At 41.1% G+C, this 26,247-nt stretch overlaps 1 protein-coding gene and 1 long non-coding RNA gene across 9 annotated transcripts in view; one reads left to right on the top strand and one right to left on the bottom strand.

The window, feature by feature from the left end:
- The window catches only part of LOC310687575, a 52,880-nt gene extending 30,274 nt beyond the window's left edge, over positions 1-22,606 (top strand). The window contains exon 3 of one of the 2 annotated variants that reach the window (XR_014516474.1): positions 22,481-22,606. This is a non-coding gene — a long non-coding RNA (uncharacterized lncRNA). Of the gene's footprint in view, positions 1-15,173; positions 15,451-22,480 lie in introns of those variants that run through there. The other variant, XR_014516475.1, reaches the window with a different exon arrangement.
- GRIN2B (glutamate ionotropic receptor NMDA type subunit 2B) overlaps positions 1-26,247 on the bottom strand; it is a 275,625-nt gene that overhangs the window by 185,702 nt on the left and 63,676 nt on the right. For 6 of the 7 annotated variants that reach the window (XM_083462730.1, XM_083462732.1, XM_083462731.1 and 3 more), the window contains one exon: positions 4,847-5,275. In XM_083462730.1, the coding sequence (XP_083318856.1) occupies positions 4,847-5,257 (411 nt within the window). In that variant the 5' untranslated portion in view covers positions 5,258-5,275. Of the gene's footprint in view, positions 1-4,846; positions 5,276-21,372; positions 21,481-26,247 lie in introns of those variants that run through there. The other variant, XM_083462736.1, reaches the window with a different exon arrangement.

The following is a 26,247-nucleotide window of genomic DNA, read 5'->3' as shown; positions in this document are numbered from 1 at the left end:
GTAAGTCTCACTTGATCAAATTCCCCAGCTAGATTTGCAACTGGACATTCTACCCTTGATTATTTATTTAATAGCCTATCAAATTCTATCAAATTCAGTAGACCCAAGTCCCCTGTAAAGAAAGTCATGCCAACTGGCATCTAGCCTGAACATTACTCTTTTGCTGTTTGTACCCTATATTCAACATAGTTTCAGGGCAAAGTGAATAAAAAATAAATTTCCTCTGGGCTCCTTTAATCAGGGAATAAATCCAACATTATTTCCCTGGAGTATGTACTATGATACATCTATGGCAGGCTACTCTTGGACAATATGCATGCCTCATTTGAGAAAGCCCTAAAGCTGTCCTGCAGTGCTGTGGCAATGTAGAGGCTCCATAATATGCAACTGTCAAGAATCCTGGAACCTGTGAAGCCTAACGTTCTAAATTTCCCATATAGTTGGCTGAAATAGCAGGCTCCATATCATGTTGTTCTGCCAGTCACCTACTTAACCAGCATCTCTTTGACTCTGCATCACTATATGAGGAAAAGCATGCCCATCTTCATCCTAATTCTCATCTTCTAGGGGCAATTGCTGGCATTTATTTCCTGTTCCTCCAGCATCCCCTGCCTGCATGCCTCCCATTGGTCAATTGCTCTTCTAGCTATCAATTTCTATCACCTCAATTAAGCAGCATAAAGCATAACATCATGCTCCTTTACTTTGTCACTCATCTTTCCAGCATCTCCACAAATTACCAAATGTGTGTGAAAGTAACCCTCAACAAAAGTCTTTGCTACATGAGTTTGCCTAGTATAAGGCTAAATAGACTAATATTCCTGGTTGAGTTGGTGTTTTTTATTTTCCTTTTGATGGTGCATACTCAATGTTTTCCCCATTTCCCCCTTTTTATACTTCCCTTGAATAAATTTCTTAATTGGATTCCTGGCCTGTACCAGTTTCTCCTCCCACTCAAGGACTGCCAGTCCGTCTCCTCTGCTTATTATTTACCTGATTTTAGTTATAGCCTGCTATTCACCAATGAGTCTCAGGGCAGGTTACAAAAATGCCATAATTAAAATAAGTCCAATGTAGAATTGAAATAAATAAAACAGCAACGACGTCCAACTCATTCCACAACCTATGGCCCACCACGGAGAAGACCCTCTCATGTGCTGCGGACTCCTTGAACCACAGCAGGTGGTGGCACGACCAACTGGGCCTCCCCTGGTGATGTTAATACCAAGGCAAGTAGATTTGGGAGGAGGCAATCCTTCAGATATTTGGGGAGCAAGTCATTTAGGACTTTATATGTCAACATTAACACCTTCAATTGGGATGCATAGTGAATTGGCAAACAGTGCTGATATTTTGAGACCAGTATGCTCTGGTGGTGGAATTCAACTAAGTTTTACTTGGAGTAGAAATTAATAAACATGACTAAACTATGTTCATTAATATCAACAGGCCTTCTCTGAGTAAAACTTAGTTGAATACCACCCTGTGTCCTGCTGGGCCATGTGTCTACATTACAGATCCAGGTTCATGGAAAGCCATGAGTGGTGATATGCTGAAGATGCCCAGCAGGAGATTTTTCAATTGAGCTGGAAGTCCCCCAACTCCTGAGCAGATCCTCTCATAAGCCAGTGGAAGTCTCATAGTCTTTGACCCAACAGGTGGTAGAAGGAAGAAGCTGAAATCACAAACTGATTTTTTTAAAAAACAATCAGTGTGTGTGTGTGTGTGTGTGTGTGTGTGTGTGTGTTTCAGCACCTTAACCAAATTCTTGGTGAAGCATCTTTGGGCCTGGTCCTACTTTTTCCTTCCCCATGTCTTTGGCACCTTTGGTGGCTAGCAGGAGCCACAGAAACTGTTGGTGCTCATTTCTAGGTGTGCAGAAGGGGAAAACCCATGCCCACTGCCCAACCAATTCACTGCATGTCCTGGTGGGAAGGGAAGGAAGCTGTGCCCCACTAGGTCTCTCTGCAGCATGGTGAGAACATAGCTCTACGAGTGCTTAACCCAGAAATGACATTGACACCACCTTATACAATGGACATGACTGTAAGATGGAACTGCTACAGACACTGCCTCTTTCAATGGCTCCCTGGCCTCAAGTCCTTATAGCTGCCAGTGCCATTTTATCTCTCAGCCAGGCAGTGCAAAGGAACATACCTCCTCCATCTCTCAGCTATCCTTAGCATCCCACCATGATATGCTATCCAGTAATACAAAGCAGTATGGGCCAGCTTATATGCTTAGCAAAATCAGATGGCAAATCTTTTCCAGGATTGTATCACTCTAGGATGCAAATGGCAGGAAACACCAGTATGACCACTTCCCATCATTAAAACTTATTGCACATACAAAACTAGTATGTTGGAGAGATTGATTCAACCTAGCCTTCTCCCTGACAGTGTGGGGGTTTTTCTCTTATTTTCAGGGAATTTCATCCATAGGATAGCGTTCAAACATGCAGCCTCCCCCACCCACAGCCTAAAGTGGGGCAATCCAGAAAAGCTCTGCTACTTTTTTCTACTGGATGTATAAAAGGGTCCTATGCCATTACACTAGAGATGCAAGACTTCAGCAGATTTTTTTTTATTGCACATTTATGATTATTTGTGCTCATAATGCTATACATTATGTAGACAATCCTGCTTTTAATACTGCTTGTTCCTGCAAAGGTTTTGGAGTGGTCATACTGCTTCATTTCCAATCAGCACATTCACTGTAGTTTCATGCTGAAAATCCAGTAACTTTTCATACCACAAATGTTCTGGTTATTTATTTATTTTGTCCAGCAGAAAGAAATAATGTGGTAGTAATGGAGGTGCATTGAGAATAAAGCATAAATAAAGAATAAATCCACCACTAATGCACTATTGTTGTGTTAAGAGCATGTTGCAGAATACACCCACAATAAAACACCAATCTGGAAGGACACAAAGAATAAACATGTTGGTTATCACTTGAGACTCTTCAGCTGGAAGGGAAAGAAGAAACAAGGCAGCATATGTCTTAGATATATTAAGCAGGGTATTGCTAGTGGGATCAAAAACATAGTTAGCTGCATACAAACTGCTGGTAGATTGAATATCATTTACCATTGTCCACATTCTAGAAAGCCCTCTTCATAGTAGACTAGGTATACAGAAGAGCAACAGATGAATACCAGAACTGAGAACTTACTTTATGAGATTGAGTTTTTAATCTTAGATACGGTGGTAGTACTCTACAAATGAATTGGGGGAGAGTGCTAACACCACAAAGTGGGGAGCTTCTCATATTAAAGCAGATTGGGGACGAGAATGAATGACTACAAAATGGCCACACTTTCTAGAGTGGACTTGCTCTGTGTTTATGACACATCATAATTCTAATTATATAGACCGATATCTGTAACATGTGGATTGTCAATCCTCTGGGCAGAGAATGAGCAAGGTCATCCGTGGACCTGGTTCTATGATTCTCTGAAAACACATGCTTATCGTCATAATCTACAAAGTAGAAGAAAACTACTCATATCTCCTGATATATGCAGTGCTTTTTTTCTTTAAAAAAATGTTTAGGGGTACTCTCATTTTCCTACTCTAATTGAAATTCTGCCCCTCAATGAGGCCAAACTTAGATTCACAAAATGTTAGCGGTATGTGTACCCCTGTGTCCCCCCAGAAAAAAGCACTGGATATATGTATATGTGTAGATGCTCTGGCTTATCACTGAACTTCCTCAAAACAGTCCCTGGGGACAGAGGAATGTTAGGTTAAACCAATTCCATTTTCTGTTTTGTTTTGTTTTACATGCGTTTAAAACTAATGAATGTTTTGCAGGAAAGCTGGTTTTATTAATGGTTTGTCCATGACAGTTTTGTGAAACCAAAATACTTATTCCTGTGGTCTTTGGTGGGAAATTCAGATTATGTGAGGCACTTCCAGTTTTATCATCCTGGTTTCTTAATGTTCTTCTTAAAGAAAAAGCAATTAAAATAAGCAAGGCTTCTTATGGGTGTGGGGGGGGGTGTCATGGGTCTACAGCACTCTTTCTTGGTTTGGTAGTGTAGTTGTCCCTGGGTAGGAAATGCTGGCAAGCAAATGTACCAAGGCTACACCCAAACATCCCTATGTGCACCTTCCCATCCTCTCCTGATCTTCTGCAAGAGAAGATGCTAACTAGTGAACATAGTTAGAATGTTCTCTTCTATTGGGCAGGGTCTTTTTTTAAAATCTTGGAGAAGATTCTAGCCATGTTCAACTGAAGGCATTTAGAGCCCTCCTTCAGATCTTTGCACATCAGGTGAGGAGGTGGCAGGGGAGCACATGCAGGGATGTTGGTGGCAGACCCAGTGCACAAACACACATACACTCTCCCCAGTTGACACCCTCGTGCATTATTTTTAACAACATGCATTTAATTGTTTTTTAACCTGATATTATGAGTCATAACACTGGCAAATGAGTGATTAAAATGGGGCATAATGATTGCCACACCAACACAATGTCCTCAGCCTTGAACTGTAACTGTGCAAGGTCACAGAAGGTGAGTGAACAGAAGAGTGAACTTCTGAAGGTTTTTCCGCCACTCCCATGAAGCCAAATGCATAGACCCAATTCTGCAGACCTGGTATTTGGTAATAACTGACAGAAAGCAAAGCAGGACAGATCTGCTTCGCTTGCCAAGGACAAGATGCTGCTTGTTCCAAGAACCTCAGTGACAAATATCTAGATAGTCAGGGCTTGAATTCTTTCAATGCATTTGACCGAGTTTGTCAGTGCCTTTAACAAACCGTATGCATTTTGTGAACGAAGAAGCAAATTTCCAAGCTCCACTCCAATGGTTGAGATGGGAAGAAGCAATAATTTACCTTGTCTGCCATGATCATGGAAGAGCCTCCATGGATACCTAGGATGGGTGTGAGGGTCTGGGCAGAAATGAAGTCCAGGATCTGGGCAATGGCTTCCTGGTCAGTGTCATCAGCAAACACCACACCTTGAACCCTCCGATCAGACATGATATCACAGATGCGGGTGATGATGCTCTTGGGATCTGTCTCATTCATGGCCACCAGTTCCACACGAGGCGTGAGAGAGAGGTGATGGAAGTCATCTTTCTTGTGGGCATCTGTGATAGCTACTTCGTCAGAGGTACCCACCAAGATGACAGCAATGCCAATGCTGGGGTGGTTCTTTTGGGCCCAGGCCCCACCACCTGTTGTCGCCAGGACTGCCAGCATAAGCCAGAACTTTGAAGAATAGCACTCTGCTCGGGGCCTCATTTTCAGCTCTTGCACTCCCTAGAAAGAAGGAAAAAAGAGGAAAAATAGTCATGTTAGTGTCCTTATTATTTGCTCCCTTTATGGATCAGAGCACTGGCCATGTTGAACACATGCAGCTGCTTTAGGTTAGAACAGACCATTTGTCCATCTAGCTCAGCACAGGCTACAGCAGAGACTCTCCAGGGTTTCAGCCAGGAGTCTTTTCTCAGCCCTTCTACCTAAGCTCCTTTTAACTAGAGGTTAACTAGAGGACATTCTGCATGCAGTATATGTGCTCTACCATTGAATTCTGCCCCACTCCCCCAATCTCTTGCTCAATTTCAATTTAAAGTTCATTAACTGGACTTGTTGCTTCAACTTTAGTGGTAACTAGAGAAAGCTCTTTGATGTTAGCCTATATCTGGAAGCTTAATAAGAGCAGGAAAAAGAATTAAATGACAGTGGTAAAAAAGAGAGGATACCCAAGACATAATTACACTGTTGTTCTAACCCAGAATTACATGTTCATCAGTGACACAGCATCAGGGTCCTCTGCTCATCCCCTTGAAATGAGCGTGTCTGGAATCTAAACTTTGTTTGTGCCAAAACCTGTGTCCACTTCCAGTCAGTTTTGCAAAAGAACCTGCCACCAGCCTTTATGCAAAAGATTCTAAAGATAAGGGGAAAGGAGAAAGAAGGCAGGACTTCCCTCCCTCCAGCTAACACAGTCGCTCCAGGTCAATCTGAAGTATCTTTTGTTCCAGTATTATTTACATGACCATAATGTAGTCCTTGTGGAGATAAATGCAAGATTTCAGGCTGTAGAATTGCTAGTGATAACTTTTTGCCAATCCTAATTTTATTTGAAGGAAGACATCAGTCAGCAGGCGACACAGCCAGTTATGTACCGTATCTTCCTTTCTTAGCATCTTCAGGTGATTACTTTTGCTCTCGAGGCGGAAGATCAGTTACCTCCAAGCCTTCAAGCTAATGGAGCTGCTGATATAATTTTGATTCACTCCCTGGAAATGCTGGCTTCTTTTTCTAAGCACTGAAGTGATGAAGAAGACCTATGAGGTCATCAGTGCAACCCTGCTAGTGCCAGATGACTCCCTACAGGATACTTTAGTGTGTCTTGTTTTAATAACATTGAGCTCTTTTCATCTGCAAAGCACTTTACAAGCAGCAACTAATTAATCCTCAGAGCTCCTCAGTAAGGTACATGTTGCTACTATTGTCTTACCAGCCTGAAAATCATAGCAGTGAGGTTTGCCCTGTGGACGCAGATGCAGTCAGTATCAGCAAAAACAGAAGTATTGTCTAGTCATATGCACAAACTAGAGTTTCATGTTACTCATCCAATTAAAATAACTGAAGAATACCTCTCAGATTTATGATCTGGTCTAGTCTCTAATTCTATATCTACAGTGTACAAAACATCCCAGGTGTCGGGATTTCCATTACATCACGCTAAAACAGCTCTTGTCCTTCTGCTATGCCAGAAGCTGATTGAAGGAATGCAAGGGGAACCTCTGGAATTTGTTGCTTCATGACCCACACCCAAATCTTCACTCATTTCCATTACAAACCAGATAAATTTCAATAGCCAAAGTAACAAATTCCTGGATTTATATTGATGGCAATCTATAACTAATAAAGTAAGTGCTAGGACTGCAGTGCAAGGTGATGAAACATTTTTTCAATTCAGGAAGTTGACCCACAGAAAGTCCAGGGGGGCAGAGCCATTAATGGGCAGAGCCAAAAGCAGGTGGAGCTACCTGGTTCATCTGTCCCTCTCCTCTGCTCCCCTTCGTCCCCCTCTCTGTGCCACTTTCTCAGCTCTTCCCCCACCTCTCCCACCCTCCATCACTCCAGTTTTCCTTCTCTTCCTCTTCCCCCTCCCCTTAACAAAGGGTGGTAGAGCAGTTTCAGTATGGTGGGGGTTTTTTTCATTTTCTCTCATTTAGACACACTGAGAGGAAGTGGTGCATGAAGTGGGAAAAAAGCAGTATACTGGACAGAATCATTAATGGTCAACATGTGCATGCACCTAATCTGGCCTATGTATCTGTCACCCGACTCTGACCAGCTGCTGGGCAATGGCAGCTGAATGTTGATGCAAATTAACTCCTGTGTATTTCACTAACCAGGCTCCACCAATGGCAGAAGGGATGGAGCCACTAGAGCAGGCTGGCATCATGGCCTAGATGCAGCCCCTGGGTTAAAAGACAAAGAGCCTAACACAACTTTTTAACATTCCATTTGCTCAAAGCAGAACTCATAAAGCATCTTGCTTATACAGTAATGCATTGATCGTTTAATTATCATTTACATTGCTATAGTTTAACACTCCTAAAATAAAATGCAAATATACGTGCGCACACTTCACCCATAACCCTCAACATGTCATTCTCAGGACTGTACACATTGTCCTGTCATTAATAAACAAAACAAACAAATGCATAATTACAATTCAAAGAAGGATCCAAATCCACTTAAAGGCTGAAAGAAATGAGTGGATGACATATCCATCGATTTTTATTGCTCTGGACTTCTGTTCATAGAACAAGCTAATAAAGAGGGGGAAAGAAGACTTTGAGAACGTAACAAAATGAATAGCTAACTTCATTGTAGCAGGACTATTCCCTCTAATTACAAGTCAGTAAATTAAGTTCTTTTACAAGGGAAATGCAGTCCTCACTACTCTGACAGCTGATTAATGCACACCACACATGCTCTTTCACACATTTAATGTTATTTTTTGCCATTCTCCTGTGACTCCCCTAAGTATTCTTAGCGTATTGCACTTGGTTATGCAACGGCTAGTTGCAATGCTGTGAGTAGCTTTGACAGTCGTCTCTTCACACTGCAGCTACATTGAAGTACTCTCTAAAGCAGAAAGGGTAGATTCTAACAGCCCAGGAACTTACACGGACAATAGGGAAATCTGTAATGCAACCATAACTCAACCACATCTATAGCCAGAAATATTGTGGTACTTGTGGAGATAGCCTAAGGGTATAACAGTTTCAATATGAAACAGGAAAAATCTATCTAGCAGTTTAATATGTTTAAATCAAAGTTATGAATAATTTTATTAGAAGTTTTCTTTAAAAAGAAAAATTCAGCTGCCCACCAATATGTTTTCAAGTCAGCCAACATAGCCATGAAATTAAGGGTATGATTCTTCACCCTGCGGCACCCCACTTGTTATTTTTCCCAGGATGGTGAGGAACCATTCATGAGCACTCTTTGGGTTCAGCCAGTCAACCTGCTACAAATCCACCTAACAGTTACCTCATCCAGTCCACATTTTAACAGCTTCTCTGCAAGAATATCATGGAGGACTTTGCCAAAAGCCTTACTGAAAGAAAAAAAAAACCATTTTGTCCACAACGTTCCCCTGATCCACCAAGCTTGCAACTCTATCAAAAACAGAAATGAGATTCATCTGGCATGACATGTTTTTGAGAAACCCACGGTAGGTCTTAGTCAGGGGTAGGCAACCTAAGGCTCATGGGCCACAAGCGGCCCACGGGGGTCATTTAACCGGCCCATGAGCCGCCCCCAAACCGAGCCGCCCACTTGGCAAGTCCCCGCACGCTGCACTAAACCGATGCAGTGCGGCGTGGGGACTCACTTCTGCGGTGCCAGAAATCGTGTCTGCGCAGATGCGATTTCTGGCACCGCGGAAGCGAGTTCCCTCGCCGTGCTGTGCCGGTTTAGTTAAATGCACTGCACCGGTTTAGGTAAACCTTGCCGACCCCTGGTCTTAGTAATCGCAGCATCCTTTTCTAAGTGCTCACAGACCTACGGTTTAATTATGTGTTCTAGGACCTTTCCTGATATCAACATCAAGCTTCTGTCCCATCAAGTATGTGGGGCTCAGCATCTGTGCAGAATTAGATAAAGGACCCCTGACCATTAGGTCCAGTCGTGACCGACTCTGGGGTTGCGGCGCTCATCTCGCTTTATTGGCCAAGGGAGCCGGCGTACAGCTTCTGGGTCATGTGGCCAGCATGACTAAGCGGCTTCTGGCGAACCAGAGCAGCGCACAGAAATGCCGTTTACCTTCCCGCCGGAGCGGTACCTATTTATCTACTTGCACTTTGACGTGCTTTCAAACTGCTAGGTTGGTAGGAGCAGGGACCGAGCAACGGGAGCTCACCCCGTCACGGGGATTCGAACCGCCGACCTTCTGATCAGCAAGTCCTAGACTCTGTGGTTTAACCCACAGCGCCAAGTGGCATCTTGATCTTTTCCTGACCAAAACAATCAAGCTGAAACAGCAAACTGGAAAGGAAATTCTCTGTTTTGCTTATATACCGCATTATATGTGTAAATTTGGCTTGTGCATATATTTGAATAATTGGTTTTCTTCATGCAAAACATGTCTATTCGCAAAGACACAGCAGTACCAATTTAGGAAAACTATTTATTATTCACTATTCCTTTCCTCTAAAATGACATACCTTCCACTCTTAAAATGCAGCTTTCTGTGTGATAGAAGGTAGCTTGGTTTAGTACAGCAATGAAACATTCCACAATTACTTTGAACTTATGTCACAGGAAGAAATGAAGAATAACTTTTTCAATTGAACCTGCAGGGAGAATTCTGGTGAGCAGAATTACTGAGGCTGGAATTTAGCCAGGATATCAAACTAATAAACCAAAATGCTACGAGAACTTTATTTAACACTGTACTTTTATAAAGGTCACCTGTAATGCAAATATCAATAAAACTGTAAGAATGCACAGGCCTATTACTAATGGCATGTAGCATTATGGAAAACACAGTTCTAGATTTGGAGAGCTCTGGATCCTAAGTTTGAAGATGACCAGTGATTTTTTTTCTGAGGCGACGCAGGGGTAAGCATACCCCTAAACATTTTATGAATCTAAGTTTGGCCTTATTGAGGGGCAGTATTTCAATATGAGTAGAAAAATGAGGGTACCCCAAAAAATTTTTTAGAAAAAAGCACTGGAGACTACCTGTTCTTATAGAAATGTTCCTTTTCTAAAATCTGCGTAACATAATGACTGGGTATGATTTAAGAATAAGGGGTGTGATTTTGAGGCCAATGTGTGCATATGCAAAATACCAAAATCCTATCAGGCCTATTCCTAAGTCTTTACTGGGGGGGGGGGGTAGAGGTCTGTATTTAAGATTCTTTCACTGGCAATACTTTCCAGCATGGTTAGGTTATATAAATTGACAAAATGCAGGATTGGGAGGTTATAGCTGTTAGTGCTTCTGATTAATAAGCTGTACTGAGAGGTTTCCTGAAACAAAAACAAAAAATCCTTCCCCACAGAACGCAGTAGCAGCAGGTTGCATTTTCTTGCCAGGGGCAGATTTAGGGCTGTGCGAGCAGGCACCATCTCAAAGCCTGGTAGATGAGGCATTGGGGTTTGGGAAGGAGGTGTGAGGCTCTGGCAGGGTCCGAGAGTACTCATGCCTTCTTCCCAATGTCTAGTTAGTACTTTTGGAAGGAGGTGGATGGGCTCCTCTTCTTCAATCCTAACAAGCCCTCACACCTCCTTCCAAAAGCTGAGTGCCTCCTTACCTGCCTTTGGGAAGGACTGGGGGAACCAAATTTTGGCCTTGCACAGGGTACCATAGTACCAAGTCTGCCACTGCTCTTGCACATGATCCATCATGATTCTGTGGGACAATGGCAACTTCTAGTAAGGCTGCAGGGACTAACAGATCTTCCAAAGTTTGGAGGAGTCAGTTCTAATGTTGATCAGATGCTGTTATGTTGTTTTAACAGACATTACAATATGATACACAGTTGCAGGTACATAAGATTAGAGGGGTGGGATAGCAGAAGGCATGGGATAATGGCATGGGCAGAAGTTGAATAAAATGGAGAGAGAAAACAGTTTGAATTAAATGGCAGAGTTACTTTCAGCAGGGCAGTTATGTTTGGGAGACACAATTCAATACCTTTAGCTGGTATATCGGACTAACTGTGAAATAACTCCTTAGATAGTCCCCATCAGCTCCACCACTCTGAAAATCATTATCATTCTGCTCTTTCAAGTCTGCCTCACTCTTCGGCAATCTAAGCCTCATGGGGGGAAATTAAACTTATATTTTATTGCCATAATCTTCTCCATCATGTGTAGTCTTATCCAGGACCAGCCTGCCTGCCCCCACCCCCCTGCAATGGGTTCCACACAAAGAAAAATGCAAGAAGATAGTGTCATTCATGTAAGAGTGCAATGCTTCATTTAGATAGAAGACTATTTGGGATAAATTCCTGATATTTTTTATTTGTCTGTAAAATGCCATGTTCACTTTGGGCACTGATAACTGAAACTAATAATAATAAATAACAATACACTCAGTCAGTGAGGAGCCAGGGCAGCAGAGGCTACTGACATCTATAAGCAAGTAACCAAACCTGACATACAGTGTGGCAAGGGCAAGATCCCTTCAGAGCAGGAATTAAAATGGTTCATTCTGGAGGACTAGAGAGCATTCTCCCACAAGCTGTTCCTCAATTTTAGAAAGAGGTTGGTACAATTTAGCTAATTTTAGCTGTTCTTTAATGCAACATTCCTTCTTCCCTCCCTTCATTTCCCTTGTCTGTGTGGATGAAAGCCTGGCAAATATCCATACATCTCAAAGGATCCAGGATTCAAGAATCTGACATATGAAATCTTTTATTAGACCAGCTTTTTGGTAGGGTAGCAGGCTTCTGAACCCTGCCTGCTTGATGGCTTCAGACTCTGATATACCCACAGTGCTGGCTCAGTATAAAGTATCAGCTGAAATATGCTGGATCAACTTTGACTCTCTTCTCTTCTGAATCAGCCTTTTCACCAGTTTCTTTCTTTTTTAAAAAATAAATAAATTTAGTTTTATTGATTTCCAATATATAACAACGATTACAAAAAAAGGAAACAGATACCAAAACAAAATCCCAACTTACCCCCTACAGGACAGATTAATCTAATTAAGTTCGCCCAAGGCCAATCTGTAATTTTGGTGGTTGCTATTCTTCAGGGTTATATTTTATAAAAGCATGTTGAAAACACAATTTCAACAAAATCATCTACTATTATTCAATGCATGTAATCTCTTTGTTATTCTTTTCTGATAGAGCAATAGACCATACATTCTATTTTCAATGAGATACACACAGACGTTCCAATCCTTTCCATTTCTGTGCCTCTAGTAGGCGTGCTGCTACAAAAAGAAAAGTAATTAGTTTGTTGTAAGAAAGGTCAGATTGCCCTTCTTTAAAAATAGTTAAACCCAAACTTGAGGTGTTTTCCACATGCTGACCCGTAATATAGCTTATTTCTGTAAATGCCTTCTGCCAGAAGGGCTTTATATGTTCACATATCCACCATATGTGAAATTTGATTGAGATTTTTATTGAATCCTATACTCATCAGTTCTCATTTCATTTTATCTCCCTCTTTCCCCCTCTATAACTACATACACTTTTAATTACCAAAGGGCTTGAGCCGGAAAACCCGACTCGGTTTTCAAGTCAGACCCAAAGTGACTGAAGGTTAGGTAGAACACTATATTGCTTTATCTTATCTACCAGTGCTGAGTTACAGGGTTGAGAAATGGCCTTCCTGAAACAAACTAAAGGTTTGCAATTTATTTCAGTGGCTGCATAATTCCAGATAATTTCTCTGCGACCTCCCTGAGAATCACAGAGTAGCTGGCATTTGATGGGATTGTATTGTAAAGATCACTTATTACAAGACTAAAGCGAAACTAAGTACAAAGCATGTATATGAATTTGTGTTTGCATATATAAATCATAGCATTTTCTTTTCAAATGTTTTCAAGCAAGAAAGGATTGGGCCCCTGCTCTCATATATGTTGAATGAAACAATCACAGTTTAATAATTGACCAAAAAAAGTAAAATTGTTCTCAGGTTCCATACCTAAGACAAACAAGGCTCTCAAATGTGTGAAGGCTGCTCTGTGGATCCAGTTCTGGTGGGGAAAACATGGAGAACCTTTACATGACTGACAAAAAGCTAAAGAGGTCAGGGATACTTGATCAGGAAACAGGGTTTGAATCTCCCCTTTTTGACATTGGTTGGTTCAGAAAAAGCTGTCTCTCCCCGCCGCCACCCTCCTCCGCAGCCTCCTTTTTTATTTTTAAAGTCAGTGGGGCTAATGTAGCAAGAAGTGTAACTTCCAAGTCCATAAAACTACAGCAAACCTATTCTCTAGCTGCACAGGTAGATGTGGAAGAATCTGCATGGCATTTCAGATGAGTTACCCATCCATGTGCACTTGTCACACCTTATTCTTGTAACTTGTCAGGTTGTCAGAGTCCTGACTTATCTTTAGCCCGTACCTGTTTCTTGTCAATGCTTGTCCATCTTAGACCTACTTATCTCTTTGCAGGGATAGCACAGGCTACTAAAAGTATGATGTTCTTACCATACAAGTTAGAATATCTCTCTCTCTCTCTCTCTCTCTCTCTCTCTCTCTCTCTCTCGTGTGTGTGTGTGTGTGTGTGTGTGTCCAGTGCATGCATGAGAAAGAGAGGAGAGAGAGAGAGAATGGTGGGTGGGTGGGTGGGCATTAGTTATGTTCCTGTTATCAGTTAATCGATCCTGTAAACAATACCCAAACATTCCTTAAAAATCATGAGGCTTTCAGAGGCTTAGGCTCTATGTATATTATTTTAGTCTGCTGTTGGTTTTTTTATTTGTTTTATATATTTTGTAAAGAATTGCTTTATTTTCGTTTTATGGTACCTGCTTCCAGGGAGGGCTTTGCTCTGAAATGCTAGAATGAATGAATGGAATAAATAAATTAGTAGAAACTGTGCTAGCCCACATGACCATAGCTCAGTGTTGCAAAATCAAAATGCCATTGTAAATAAACATGGGCAGTCCATGCCAGCACCACAGCCAGCTTCTCTGTGTCCTAAACACTACAATGTCTTTGGCTCTTTACTTCATTTAGTCACTAGGTAGTATACTAGGCAAGCCCTAAAAACTCTGTGAAGTTTCATATTCTCTCTACAGCTTCATGTATCTCTTTCCCTTTGTTGCCACTTCACACACACACACACACACACACACACACAGAGAGAGAGAGAGAGAGAGAGAGAGAGAGAGAGAGAGAGAGAGAGAGATGCTAAGGAGAATGCATATTTTCTCATGGATAATTTATATAGTAACAGAACCAAAGTTAATCCTTCCTTTCAAGCCTGTCCTATGTATGTAATTTTCACATAGGAAAATAGATGTTTTGGCAGCAGCTTCCAGGGATTTGAAGAGAAAAGCACTGCTTGTGTCACAGAAATTATAAATGAAATGCCTCCATTTGATAATCTCATTTTTCCCCTGGTCAATTTCAAGATTGTTCTCCATAGAATATTCCCTCACTAGTTATACAGTCTAAAATGATTCAAGCAGTAGGGCTGCTGCCATTAGAAGATTATCCCACATTCTAATAAAGCACACCCTTAGGAACTGTTGTGTGATAATTCGGACTAAAAAAATTCTGGCTCTCAGATTTATCCTATTATATTAATTACGCTCCTGTAGTTTAGCTTAAACAATTCATTTCACCATATGTTGATTCTGTCCTTCAAAATACCTATCTGTGACTGTCATATCAAGCCACACATACAGCCATCTTTTTGCCAAACCAATGATGATTAATTCTCTTAACCTTTTCTTGTAAGCTAGCTTTATTTGGTCTTTCAGATGGCAAGCCAGAGAGAATTAAGACAAGTGCCAAACCATTACGGATGGGGTTAGTCCTGTCTGGATTATATGAGCTGGCACGTAGCAACTGACCTGCTGGAGCAAAATTAACACACACACAAAAGCCATTAAGTGAAACAGCAGGTCACTGTGACACTGCCCAGCTCTGGTGCATAAATACCAAGAGATAGCAACTTGGAAAGCATGCTCTTTCCTCTGTTTTGTCTTGCAGGGCCAAACTGGAACTGCCATGCATATGCCAGGAGGACCGTGCCTTTGGATACGTAGGAAGCAATGTAATCCTGCCTCTTACTGCCAGGTGGTTGGTGGGGGGACAATCCACCCTGACTCGGCAGGACTTATTTACAGCAGCTGCCACTCTATAATGGAGCAAACTGAGGGCAGAACAAGACATTACAAGAAATGTGAAGCTGCCACCACTCTGTATTTCTTTCTTCCCAGCAATGTATAACACAAGAAGGGGTGCAATAGGATACCATTGCACCATGTACCGTATTTTTTGCTCTATAAGACTCACTTTTTCCCTCCTAAAAAGTAAGGGGAAATGTGTGTGCGTCTTATGGAGTGAATGCAGGCTGCGTAGCTATTCCAGAAGCCAGAACAACAAGAGCAATTGCTGCTTTCACTGCGCAATGATCCCTCTTGCTGTTCTGGCTTCTGAGATTCAGAATATTTTTTTCTTGTTTTCCTCCTCCAAAAACTAGGTGCGTCTTGTGGTCTGGTACGTCTTATAGAACGAAAAATTCGATATTTCCTTTTCGCTGTCGATCAGTTATGCAAGGAACAGGAAAATGAAAAACCCACACCATGTTGGATCTCAGAGGTACGAACAGTGAGCTCACCCTGAGGTCATCCAATGGCTCATTGATTGCTCCAATCAGGGTCAGACTTTAGAGTATAATCCTAGGGCCCTGAACCTCTGGGGCCTCCCAAAGACGTTAGCAAATTATGGGTGCTGGTGGCATGATAGAAAACTGGTCCAGTACCCATCTTGGACATACCAGGAACAAACCTGGTCACCATATTAGCTCACCTACTCCTCCATCCCTTAATATGCCCCATTTTTCTCCCTGTGAAAGGAAACGACATAGACTACATTGTTTAGAATATGGTGGCTGCTTTATCATGTGCTCGGATGGAGGAGTCCAAGTTGCGAACGACTTTAAAATACAGTGTACCGCTCTCCTTACGAATGCTTTGGATTACGAGCTCCACTAACCCGGAAATAGATGCCCCTTGTTGCAAACTTTGCCCTGGGATGTGAGCGGAAGTCGTGCGTCGACGGCATGGCAGCAGCAGGAGGAACCATTAGCAAAAGCACACCTCGTGTTAAGAACGGCTTCAGGTTACAAACAGACCTCCGGAATGAATTAAGTTCGTAACTGGAGGTACCACTGTAGTGGCAACCTTCCCCAGAACTAATAAAACAATTCTGTTTTTTATGCCATGGCCCTAACACAGGGCAGATTGGGATAAAAGAAAGAAACCTCTCTTGCTACAGGGGTAGTCATGTCTCCTGCTATGAAACTACTGCATGAATACAGGCTCTTCCCAATATATGGGAAAGCTTTGTTGTTGATGATTATCTGTATGCCTTGAGGGACAATGGAGGAGTGTGCCTTTGGGGGTGAGGTCAAGCTCTACAGTTGCAGTTCTTGCTGTGGCCGTAGAACTGATGTGTATGTGAGATGTGTTTCGTTGCAGCAGAAGCCGATAAAGATATCCAGTTGTACTGCTGCAGATGCACCATGGCATTTCTTCCCTCTGTGTTCCTCCCAGCGGTCATTTCTCCTCTGGTCACTTCTATGGATACAAGACTTGACTGCCTGTCTCCCAGCACTGCAGTCATCTGCAAGGGATTCCCACATGGAAGGATTGGTGTTGCCAGCCATCATGTCACATTTGCAGACATCTTTGTAATGCATATGTGAAAAACATGCATCTGATTAGGGCACCACTCCTTTTAAAACCTGTTAGCCCATTTAATTTTTTTTTAAACTGATTCTCTAAGACCGATTCAGTAAAAACTGCTTAATTTGTGTTCTCTGCAGTCTTTCTAATTTCTTCCCATCTTCCTTTCCCTCCATTTATCTTCAGTTTTCCCTCTTGCACACTTTCTCATCACTTCCCTTTCTTCTCTTTCCACTCCCCAGTCTCTTCCTCAGTCCTTTAGTTATAATGATCGGTGAAGAGAAGTTGTCAAGCTGCTGGATATGATATATTTTCACTACACGTTAGGGCTATGCACTAGACCATGCTGTACCTGTGATTGTATGACAATTCAAGGCTCATTCCTCTTTCCAAGGTCTACTCTGGGTGGCAGTTAGAAGGCACAGCCAGCTTCAAAAGGACGGTGTGGCATTTGCTAGCCTCTCCCATGGTACAGAGCAATGCCCTTTTTATAAAGCCACACACAGAGAAAGACACAAAGCCACAATGGCCAGTGACAGCAGCACACCGGGGAAAGGGAGTGGCAAGGGAGAGGCAAAGTGCGTTCAAAGGAGTTATATGAAAGTGCAGATTCAGCCGGCCAACGCTGCCTTCTTGTATTGTTCTATCAGGCACCCTCCCTTTTCCTTTTCTCCAGAGAGAGAAATTGAGCTGCCTGTCAAGCTCATTTATGCTCTCCGCTCCAGTCATCTCTCCTAGTAATGTACCTACTTTATTCACTCCCTTCTGCCTGCCTTCAGACACGTACAAAGATGTGCATCCACATTTTTCTTTCTTTGCCTCTTTCATACACACAGCAAGCCTGCTCAGCCTTCCACACTTTCCCATTCTTTTCAGAAGGAAGCTTCAACTCTTATTGGCCCTGATCCACTTTTAGATGGGACCGCTTGGTGCAATTCTAGAGACCTGACTTCACTTACAATAAAGTATTCCTATGCCAATGTAAAAAAGAAATTATACAGATGACATGAAGAAAATGTCCCCCCGCCTTACAATCCCTTGTGATTACAGTGAAAAAGTACCATCTTATAAAATCTTGCTTTTAAAATCTTCCTAAAATCAACCCTTATGGTTTATTATTCCTCTGCCCATTTCTCCACTGGTTGTACAAAGCAACCTAAAAGACTATCACATTAGTATCAAGAGGGAAATGTACAATGCCTCCCAGGAAATGCAAAATAATAATCCATCCATTGACCATTCCTGGGCTTGAATAATCTGGTGATTACCAAAACAAACAAACAAAAACCAGAATATGAGAAAGAGGGGAGAGAAGCTGAGGGACCCTTACATGAAAGAGACAAGGTAGGCAGTGGAGAGGAGGAAAGCAGAACTGAAGACACTGTTGAGCAGCACCAGTCACCACTGCCTTATACTATTACGAATGCAAAGGGTGAAGACTACTGGTCGGCTTCTTTTCAAGTAAAGTCCTTACAAAGTTCTATTGTAAATTGCCAGTATTGGCCACATGCATGCACAAACAAGTCCTTTCAAAATAAAAATACAAACAGCTAAAATAAAGAATTGAAGCTCCTATTTACGCTAACATCTTCAACGAAAATTGCTTCACACTTATGTGGCAACAAACCTAAGGGCAAAATTAGAATGAAAATTCTAGATAGATAGATAGATAGATAGATAGATAGATAGATAGATAGATAATTACCTGCAAAAGGATAAGTGCAACTTTTGATTTTAGATTTGTCTGGTATTGTATCCATTTGAGTTGAACAATCTTACATGTTTTTATTAAGTATGTCATTAACCTTATGAAATAATGCATTTCTAAAAGTGGAACATTTTCTACCATATATCACTTGCCACATAGTTTCACTTTTTCTTAAAAGCAGCTAGAGGGATCCAACTCAGACAAGGGAGAGCACTACTGGCAGGTGGGGGGCTTACCCAAACCTGCTTTTTGCACCAATGGGCAAAACATACGGGAGGGGCAGTGGAAGATCAGCCTGTGAACCTCTCCTCACATTCACACCTTAACAGCTCTATGAAAGAAACTGCATGGTTAATGTATTTGAAAACATATTTTTACATTCACCATTTACCTTTTTAAGTGTATATCTAACCATTTATATGTGTGATTGTGACCTCAGGCTACCCAACTGAAACGGAACACTACAAGCAAGTAGGTTTCCTTTGCACAATTTCCACTGCATATTATGGTAATTGATGCAGCCTCAAAACTACAAAACACACGACAGTACCCTTGTGCTACTGCTCTGACCAAATTCAGGACTGACCAGGCAACGCACACACAACATGGGAAGCATATTGAGGCTGCAAATAGAAATATGCATCCATACTGTTCTTGTCCTCTAAATAAAGGGCTTCAAATGTCAGAACTGTCAATCCCACAGCTTCTCTGTTGTTAATATCTACATTAAAAAGACAGAAAAGGGAGCAGTCACCTACAGGTTAAGATAAAAGAAAGCCGACAGGTGCAGATCTTGGGATGGAGGGCAAAACTTACAAGAGAACCACTATAGACAAGTTATGACAAATAACTGTAGAAAGGGCATACTTTTTGGAAAAGAATTACCCAACACTGTAGTGCTCATGAAACAAGCCCAGAAATCCAGTCCTATATTCCATGAAATATAAATCATACCCATTTGCCTATCACTAGTTATTACCCATTGTAAAATGCACCACACTGTTTTATTCCATTCTGAATTAAATCCATTCTGTACTTCCTGTGTAGCAGATCATTCTTTTTTTAAAAAAATTTAGAAAGTGTTATTTTAGATGTTTTCCCTAAGCCTACTGGTATTCACATCCAGTGAATGTAAATTAAAATAAGGACAAATCGGGTCTGGTAACTGAAATAAAGAGAGGAAAGGAAACTGTGACATAACTAGCATTTGTATGCATCAGGACACCACTTACAGTATCAAGGCAAAAGTCATTCATGCCATGTTGGTAGAGTTATTCAAAGGCTACATTTCACAACATGTCCATGCAGAAATCAAGGTCAGCCAGTTGTGAACCAACAGAAACCTGAAAACTGGTTGACGTTGATTTCTGCATAGACATGTCATGGTATGTGGCTATCACAAAACTATGCAGATTACAGCTGGCTCCATTCTCAGCAGCAATCATTGAGTTATACAGAGCAAACTAAACAGGCAGCAATTTGAGATACAGTTTAGTCTGACTGTTCTCCTCGGCACTGAGGCAGGGGCAGGCCAAGATTTCTCCTAGTGGTGTCCCTGAGTGTAGGTGGGGCTAGCACCAATGGCAGGCACAGCCAACTAGTTCTAGTTTTGTTTCTGTCCTCCTATCCATTGAGTACTAGGAGGACATCACTGAGACTGAGGAGCAAAGTGACAGCCACTCTTGGACTGCTTGTAAGTATGAAGGCAGGCAGATTGGGATGGCTGAGGTTGATGGAGTAGTGCCCCATTTGCCTAAATATTCCAGTCTCTGCTGTCAAGCAATTTAACAATGGAAAGCCAACTAAAACAGCCATGGCATTTAAGGAGTCGAACAAAATTAATTTAAAGAAGACTGATCAATTTGAAGCATGATCTGCAATGGTGGGAACATAACATAGACTCATCACCAGTAATAACAACTTCTTTCTCTTCTGAATATATTTGTATTCTGTATTCAGTTGCCACAGTCATTAAAGGCAACTGCTGTAGATTTCAGCAGCTTCGGCAATGCAACATAATATGCAAGAGAAACTGTTATGTGGCAGTGAGGGACATTAACCCTAGCCCTGATTATTGCTCCCTAAATTCTACATACATGTGTGCTACTTGAGCTCACTTTGCAGCTGCAGTAGCCACTATGTGGGGACCAAAACTTTCATATGTAACATTTTCCATACATCTACAGCCACATTGTCAAATAATTTTCTTGCCATGGACGTAATCAAAGATGCATACAGATGTACCTGCAAATGCAAGTGGTTGTGAGTGAGTTCTTCCTCTTTACCCTTGCTCTAGTTGGATTGTCTATTTAATTTCATTTATGGGCTTCACATGCTTATTCATTCAAATGTTTGTTTAGCACTTTGTTGTTGCTGTTGTTTATAAAAAAAATCCCTTTGTTTCAAATGTCACACTGTTCCAAGGGTAGTTGGGAAATGCTATTGAATGGTCACAGAGCTGGCCAATCAGCTCTATATTTCTGTTCCAATAAGGTAAAACAGGGTTCTGCTGAGCTTGATCCAAAGGAAAAGGTTATACATCTGTCTAAAAATGTAGTGAGCACATTTCTACAGTAGCGTCATTGCTAAAATTATGTACATCTGTACATACCCTAAGGCAGTAAGTTGCATAGAAACAGGTTAAACTGAATTCGCTGGCAACTAGCTCACACAGTCAAAGGGGCGATGAATAGGTACATACATATATGATAAAACTCAGTCACATGCTTCTCTTTTGACAGAAATTTCAAACTTAAAAGGATACATGTTTGGTTGTGCCTTCATTTATTACCTGAGAATACCTGAGTGGCACACCCTGGAAGGAAACTGCTGAGCAAAAGCCTCCACACAAAGAGGAAAAGAAATGAAATGTGCTTCAGGAGTTCTGTTCTCCATAGCTGATAGTGCCTTACTTTTGCTTCTCAGTTGGGTTCATTAACACGCAACTAGGATTTGCTGCTCTTCCACTACACTCTAGTCAGTCCAGGTTTAGTTTGAACATGCGGCAAACTGGTTAATGCATGACATGCACATGCATAAGCAGCCAAGAAGAACAGAAGAATAGTTAAGTGGGATAAAAGCAATCTCTGGTCTGGAGAGAAATTGATAAGAGAGGGGTGACCCAATGTTAGAAAGGTGCAGTTACTTTTCAGGCTGTGGCTAAATACTTCCAAAGCATTGAGAGCACCTAATGTGTAAAGGATACTGTCAGGAGTAACATGCCACTACCTATCATACCTAAATATTTAATCTGATGGGGAAGCTGCTGTCATTTATTGTATCAATGCAATGTTGGGACTAGATATTGCTGGGAAGCCAGTGAGTATTTCACCTGGGGAGCCAACCTTCCCAGCTAATTTGTTGCATCTCAAAATTCAGCATCCATCTGGGCAAGGGTAACAAAATGTTTTGCGCTCCAATCGTTTATATTTAATTTTCAAATCAGCTCATATTTATGTACATCTTTAAATGGATCCTGAATTCTAATAATCATCTGAAATGAATTCAGTGTCTTCATTGTGTTCAGCTATATGACTTTCAAAACTGGTTACATTTTAAAAAGCAGAAATGTTAACATCTGAAGTGCAAATGAGACACCTACTCAGTAATTGGCATAAATGCAATTGTTTTTGTTTGTTGCATCCTATTGCCCTAAATTCTTGTGATCGGTGTTTCTTTAAAAATGTCACAAATGGAAGGGAGAAGGATAGTCATGGTACTTTGGGACATATTTCTAAAACTGCCATCAATTCACATCAACCTTTGTTTTATATTTAGAGTTTTCAATTATTTTTTAAATTATGATGTTTATGTCCATGGTTAACATAGAACATAACATAGAACAACCCAGGATACACCAGAAAGCCAAAAATGTATTGGATGTTTTTCCTCCCTGGCAGATCCGGGTCTCAGATCCTTGCAGAATCATCTACTGTGCACACATCTCCTCTTTCAAGCTTGGCCAACATACCGGAAAACAGAGAGAGATCCATTGCATCCAGTGTCCCAATAAATCACTAATGCTGCTTTGTTGTCATTGCTACCATTGAGTTCCAGGGCTTATTCCCATTAAGAGGATGGTGCTAAAAGCTGTAACAGTGGACTGTGATAGAAAGGATGGGGGGAATCTTCTATTAAGCAAGGTCAAGGATGGAGAAACAATGGTGCAAACCAAAAAAAATGCTATTAAAAATAATGGTCTTGCCCAGGGGGGGAAAAATCCTCCATTCTGCATTACCAAGTCATGACTGGAAGGCCAAAACAACAATAAAATATAATCTAAAAACTTAAAATATAATCTAAGTCCAAAAACTATGAATAAATAAATACTGTAAAATAAATAAATAAAAGATCAATGGCAGTTGTACTTTGTACTCCTGCATTCTTATCTGGGAACTAGAAATGTTCCAGTGCTTGGACTTCCATCACTAATGAATGGTCCACTGTGCTGTGTCTTCCATGAAATCCCTGTCTTTCTTCTCTACTTCCTACCAAATGTCTAACCCAAGAACTGCTTTTTTGCCATAAGAGTAAAATACAGAGATTAAATAACTCTTTATTTAGCGTGCAATACTCTAATCCCAGACTTTGGGTTTTGCACAGCAGCACCATTTATACTTCAGATGGATACAACTGCTGATGCAACTCTAGTTCTGCTGCAAGTTAGGAGCACTGGCCTATACTCTAGTATTCCTTTTAATACAAAACCATTTTGTTGTGGAATAATTTCTCCCATGACAGTAGACATCTGTCATATATGAGTTAGTTGAGATTCCTGCATTACAGGGGTTTGATTAGATGACCCTCAGAGGCCCTTCCAACTCTGCAATTCTATTATTCTTTCAGAACGTAAATCATTTGGGAAGAACCCAATAGCATGACAATGTATTTTAGAATGTTTAGAGATGATTAACATATGCAGAATTTTCCTGGTATGCCAACGCTAACTTCAATTTGTCTGCTTTTGGACTTTTAAGATGAATGATTCAGGTGGAAATGCAATCAATATTTTTACAAAATCTATGGACAGGAATGCTACTCAGCATTATGATGACCACCGCCTATCCAACATTGGGTATAAAACCATAGTATTAAGATAGAGAATTATATAATCCATGTTAAGTTCTTTAAAGTGGATAGCCTCCTAGATTGCTAGAAATGTTAATCTGCTCTTGATATAAGCATGCTCATTAAATAGTGCAGATATAACATACTATTACTGATGACACTTTACATTGCAGGGCCTCATTTTAAAATCAAAGATGTCCTCACTAAATTTAATTTGTAAGCATGAGTGCTCTGCTTTGCTTTGCAATGCTTGCAGTTAGGCCACAGAATATAATTAATTCTGCTTTCTATCTAGGGACTTTTAACCATTAATCTACCTAATTGTTAATATATACTTTTGTATGATTTGTGCCTTTCTATCTTCCTAGTTCACTTATTCTGTATTTAACTCAGTTACTCAAACTGATAACAACCTTAAGCCCCTATAGTGTCCCGATCATTTAGGAAGGCAGCAGTCTAATAACTTTAACTGAAAATACAACATTAACGAAGTAGGATGACAAGTCTATAGCCAATTAGTCGGTTTACTGAGCAGACTTCTGAACACTTGATTATTTGTTAACATTCTTCAAAATATTTATGGGTTTGATCCCTATGTGTATTTTTAAAAATCACAAAATGTTAATAAATTAAAAGCATAAATACTTTAGCCAATTATCCCCTCCAGATTATATTCCTGTCACTTTTTAAAATACCAGGTATGATTGTGTGCTTGTTATCAGATCCTTTACTTAGCGATCTGTAGGTGCCCTCTTAAGTGCACTGCTAGAATTACTATAATACGTATACTGCACATAAATGGATAGTTAGATTTCAACAACCTATTGCACAAACCCGATCAACCATTTTAACTCGGAACCACAATATTAATTTAAGGTATCCAAGTTTGTGGATACATTTATAGAAAAGATAAAAATATGATACTTCACATTTTCAATAAAAGCATTTTCACATTTTCACTCTCCCTCTCTGCTTTACTAAAAGGAAGTACCAACTTTCTTTCCCCCTCCTAATAAAATTTGTTAGCTAGCAAATGGGTCCACGGCATAGCCTGCTTTAAACACATAGTGTGTGTGCCCCCCCCCCACAAGAGAGCTCACCCACCCCCCAGTATACCAACCACATCACTAAAAATTAAAGTTGAATTATGCATCAGCACTTGTGAAAAGCAGTGCTGAGCACTCACAACACCAAGGGCATATCACTGAATGAGACTGAAGCTTTTGGGGTTTCTTTTTTTAGATTTAAAGGGAAACCTCCTTTACCCATTTTTTTCTTTTCTCTAATTACTTCTCACTCTGCTTCTCACTTGGGACATGAAAATGAGGCTGGTGCCGTAGTGTTAGTCAATGCAGAGATCCATTTTTGTATCATATTTGTGAGATTGCTTGCAACTGTATTAAGTTTCACTACATACCCTGTTAAAGGTTTTTTTCTATTTACAGAGTTGCTTGGAATGGCAGCTAAGTCCCTATGTAGATACAGGCACAGAGAGAAAAACAGAAAGTTTGGGGCGAGTTCCCCCCCTCCCCCTTAGAATTAATTACTTCTCTAAAAATAACCAACATGCTATTCACAGTCTTTCAAGACTATTCATCAAGTGATGCCTTTTCCCAGGGCTCAGGAGAAATTAGAAAAAGGTAAAAAATGCTGACCCGTCACTGTCTGTCTGCTTCAATGGGTGCTTGGAGCTCAGAGTATGAATCAACAAGTGGACCAAACTACTAGACGAGACAAAAAAGAACAGAAACAAACCCTCTTGCGCCTAGCAAGCTGAAACATCAGGGCCATGTGTCCTAGCTTGTCCACCAACCTGCTGCAGGTCAATGACTCACGGAAGATGGCCTTCATTGACTGTGAGCTGAAAATGCTCAACATTTACCTAAGTGCTCTACAGGAAACCAGACTCACTTCTAATGGCAACCTTCAATAGAAGAACTACGCCTTTTTTGGCAAAGAGGGTGTCGAGAAGAACCATGTATTCATGGTGTAGGAACTCTCTTCCGTCTGCAATAGAACTGCCAACAGAGGGCTCAGAACACTTGTTCTTCCTCTGCCTCTCAACCACATCATCCAGTTAAAATCTTGAGCATCTACACTCCCACCATGTGCTCTGACATACGAACAATGGACAAGTTCTATGAAGAACTAAACCAAGCTGTCAGGAGGGTCTGAGCTTGCAGACACCTAGCCCTGCTGGGAGATTTCAATGCCAGAGTTGGGGGCAAGTGTCACACATGGGACAACTGCATAGGTCACTTTGGTACCGCCAGCATGAACAAAAATGGACAAACGCTGCTTGTATCACTGCCTCCGCATCACAAACATGTTCTTCTCTCACAAAATGTATGAATGCATGAAGAAAGCCTTTGGATCAACAGTCAGCAAAACTACTTCACGAAAATCAGCACAGACTGCAGCAAGCAGATGAACCGATGGGCAGAGCACTATCATGAACTGTTCTTCCCCAAAACAGGGTTGCTGATTCAGCAGTTGACAGCATCCAGACTCTACCTGTCTTGGAAGAGCTGGATCTCCCTCCCTCTCTCCCTTAATGAGCTGAAGAACAGCATCAACTCCCATGCGTGTGGTAAAGCCC

This window comes from Podarcis liolepis (assembly GCF_965112155.1).
Source record: "Podarcis liolepis genome assembly, chromosome: 10".
In the NCBI taxonomy this organism is placed as follows: domain Eukaryota; kingdom Metazoa; phylum Chordata; class Lepidosauria; order Squamata; family Lacertidae; genus Podarcis; species Podarcis liolepis.
Note: the sequence above shows the minus strand (reverse complement) of the source record. Positions and strands in the feature narration are given on the sequence as shown.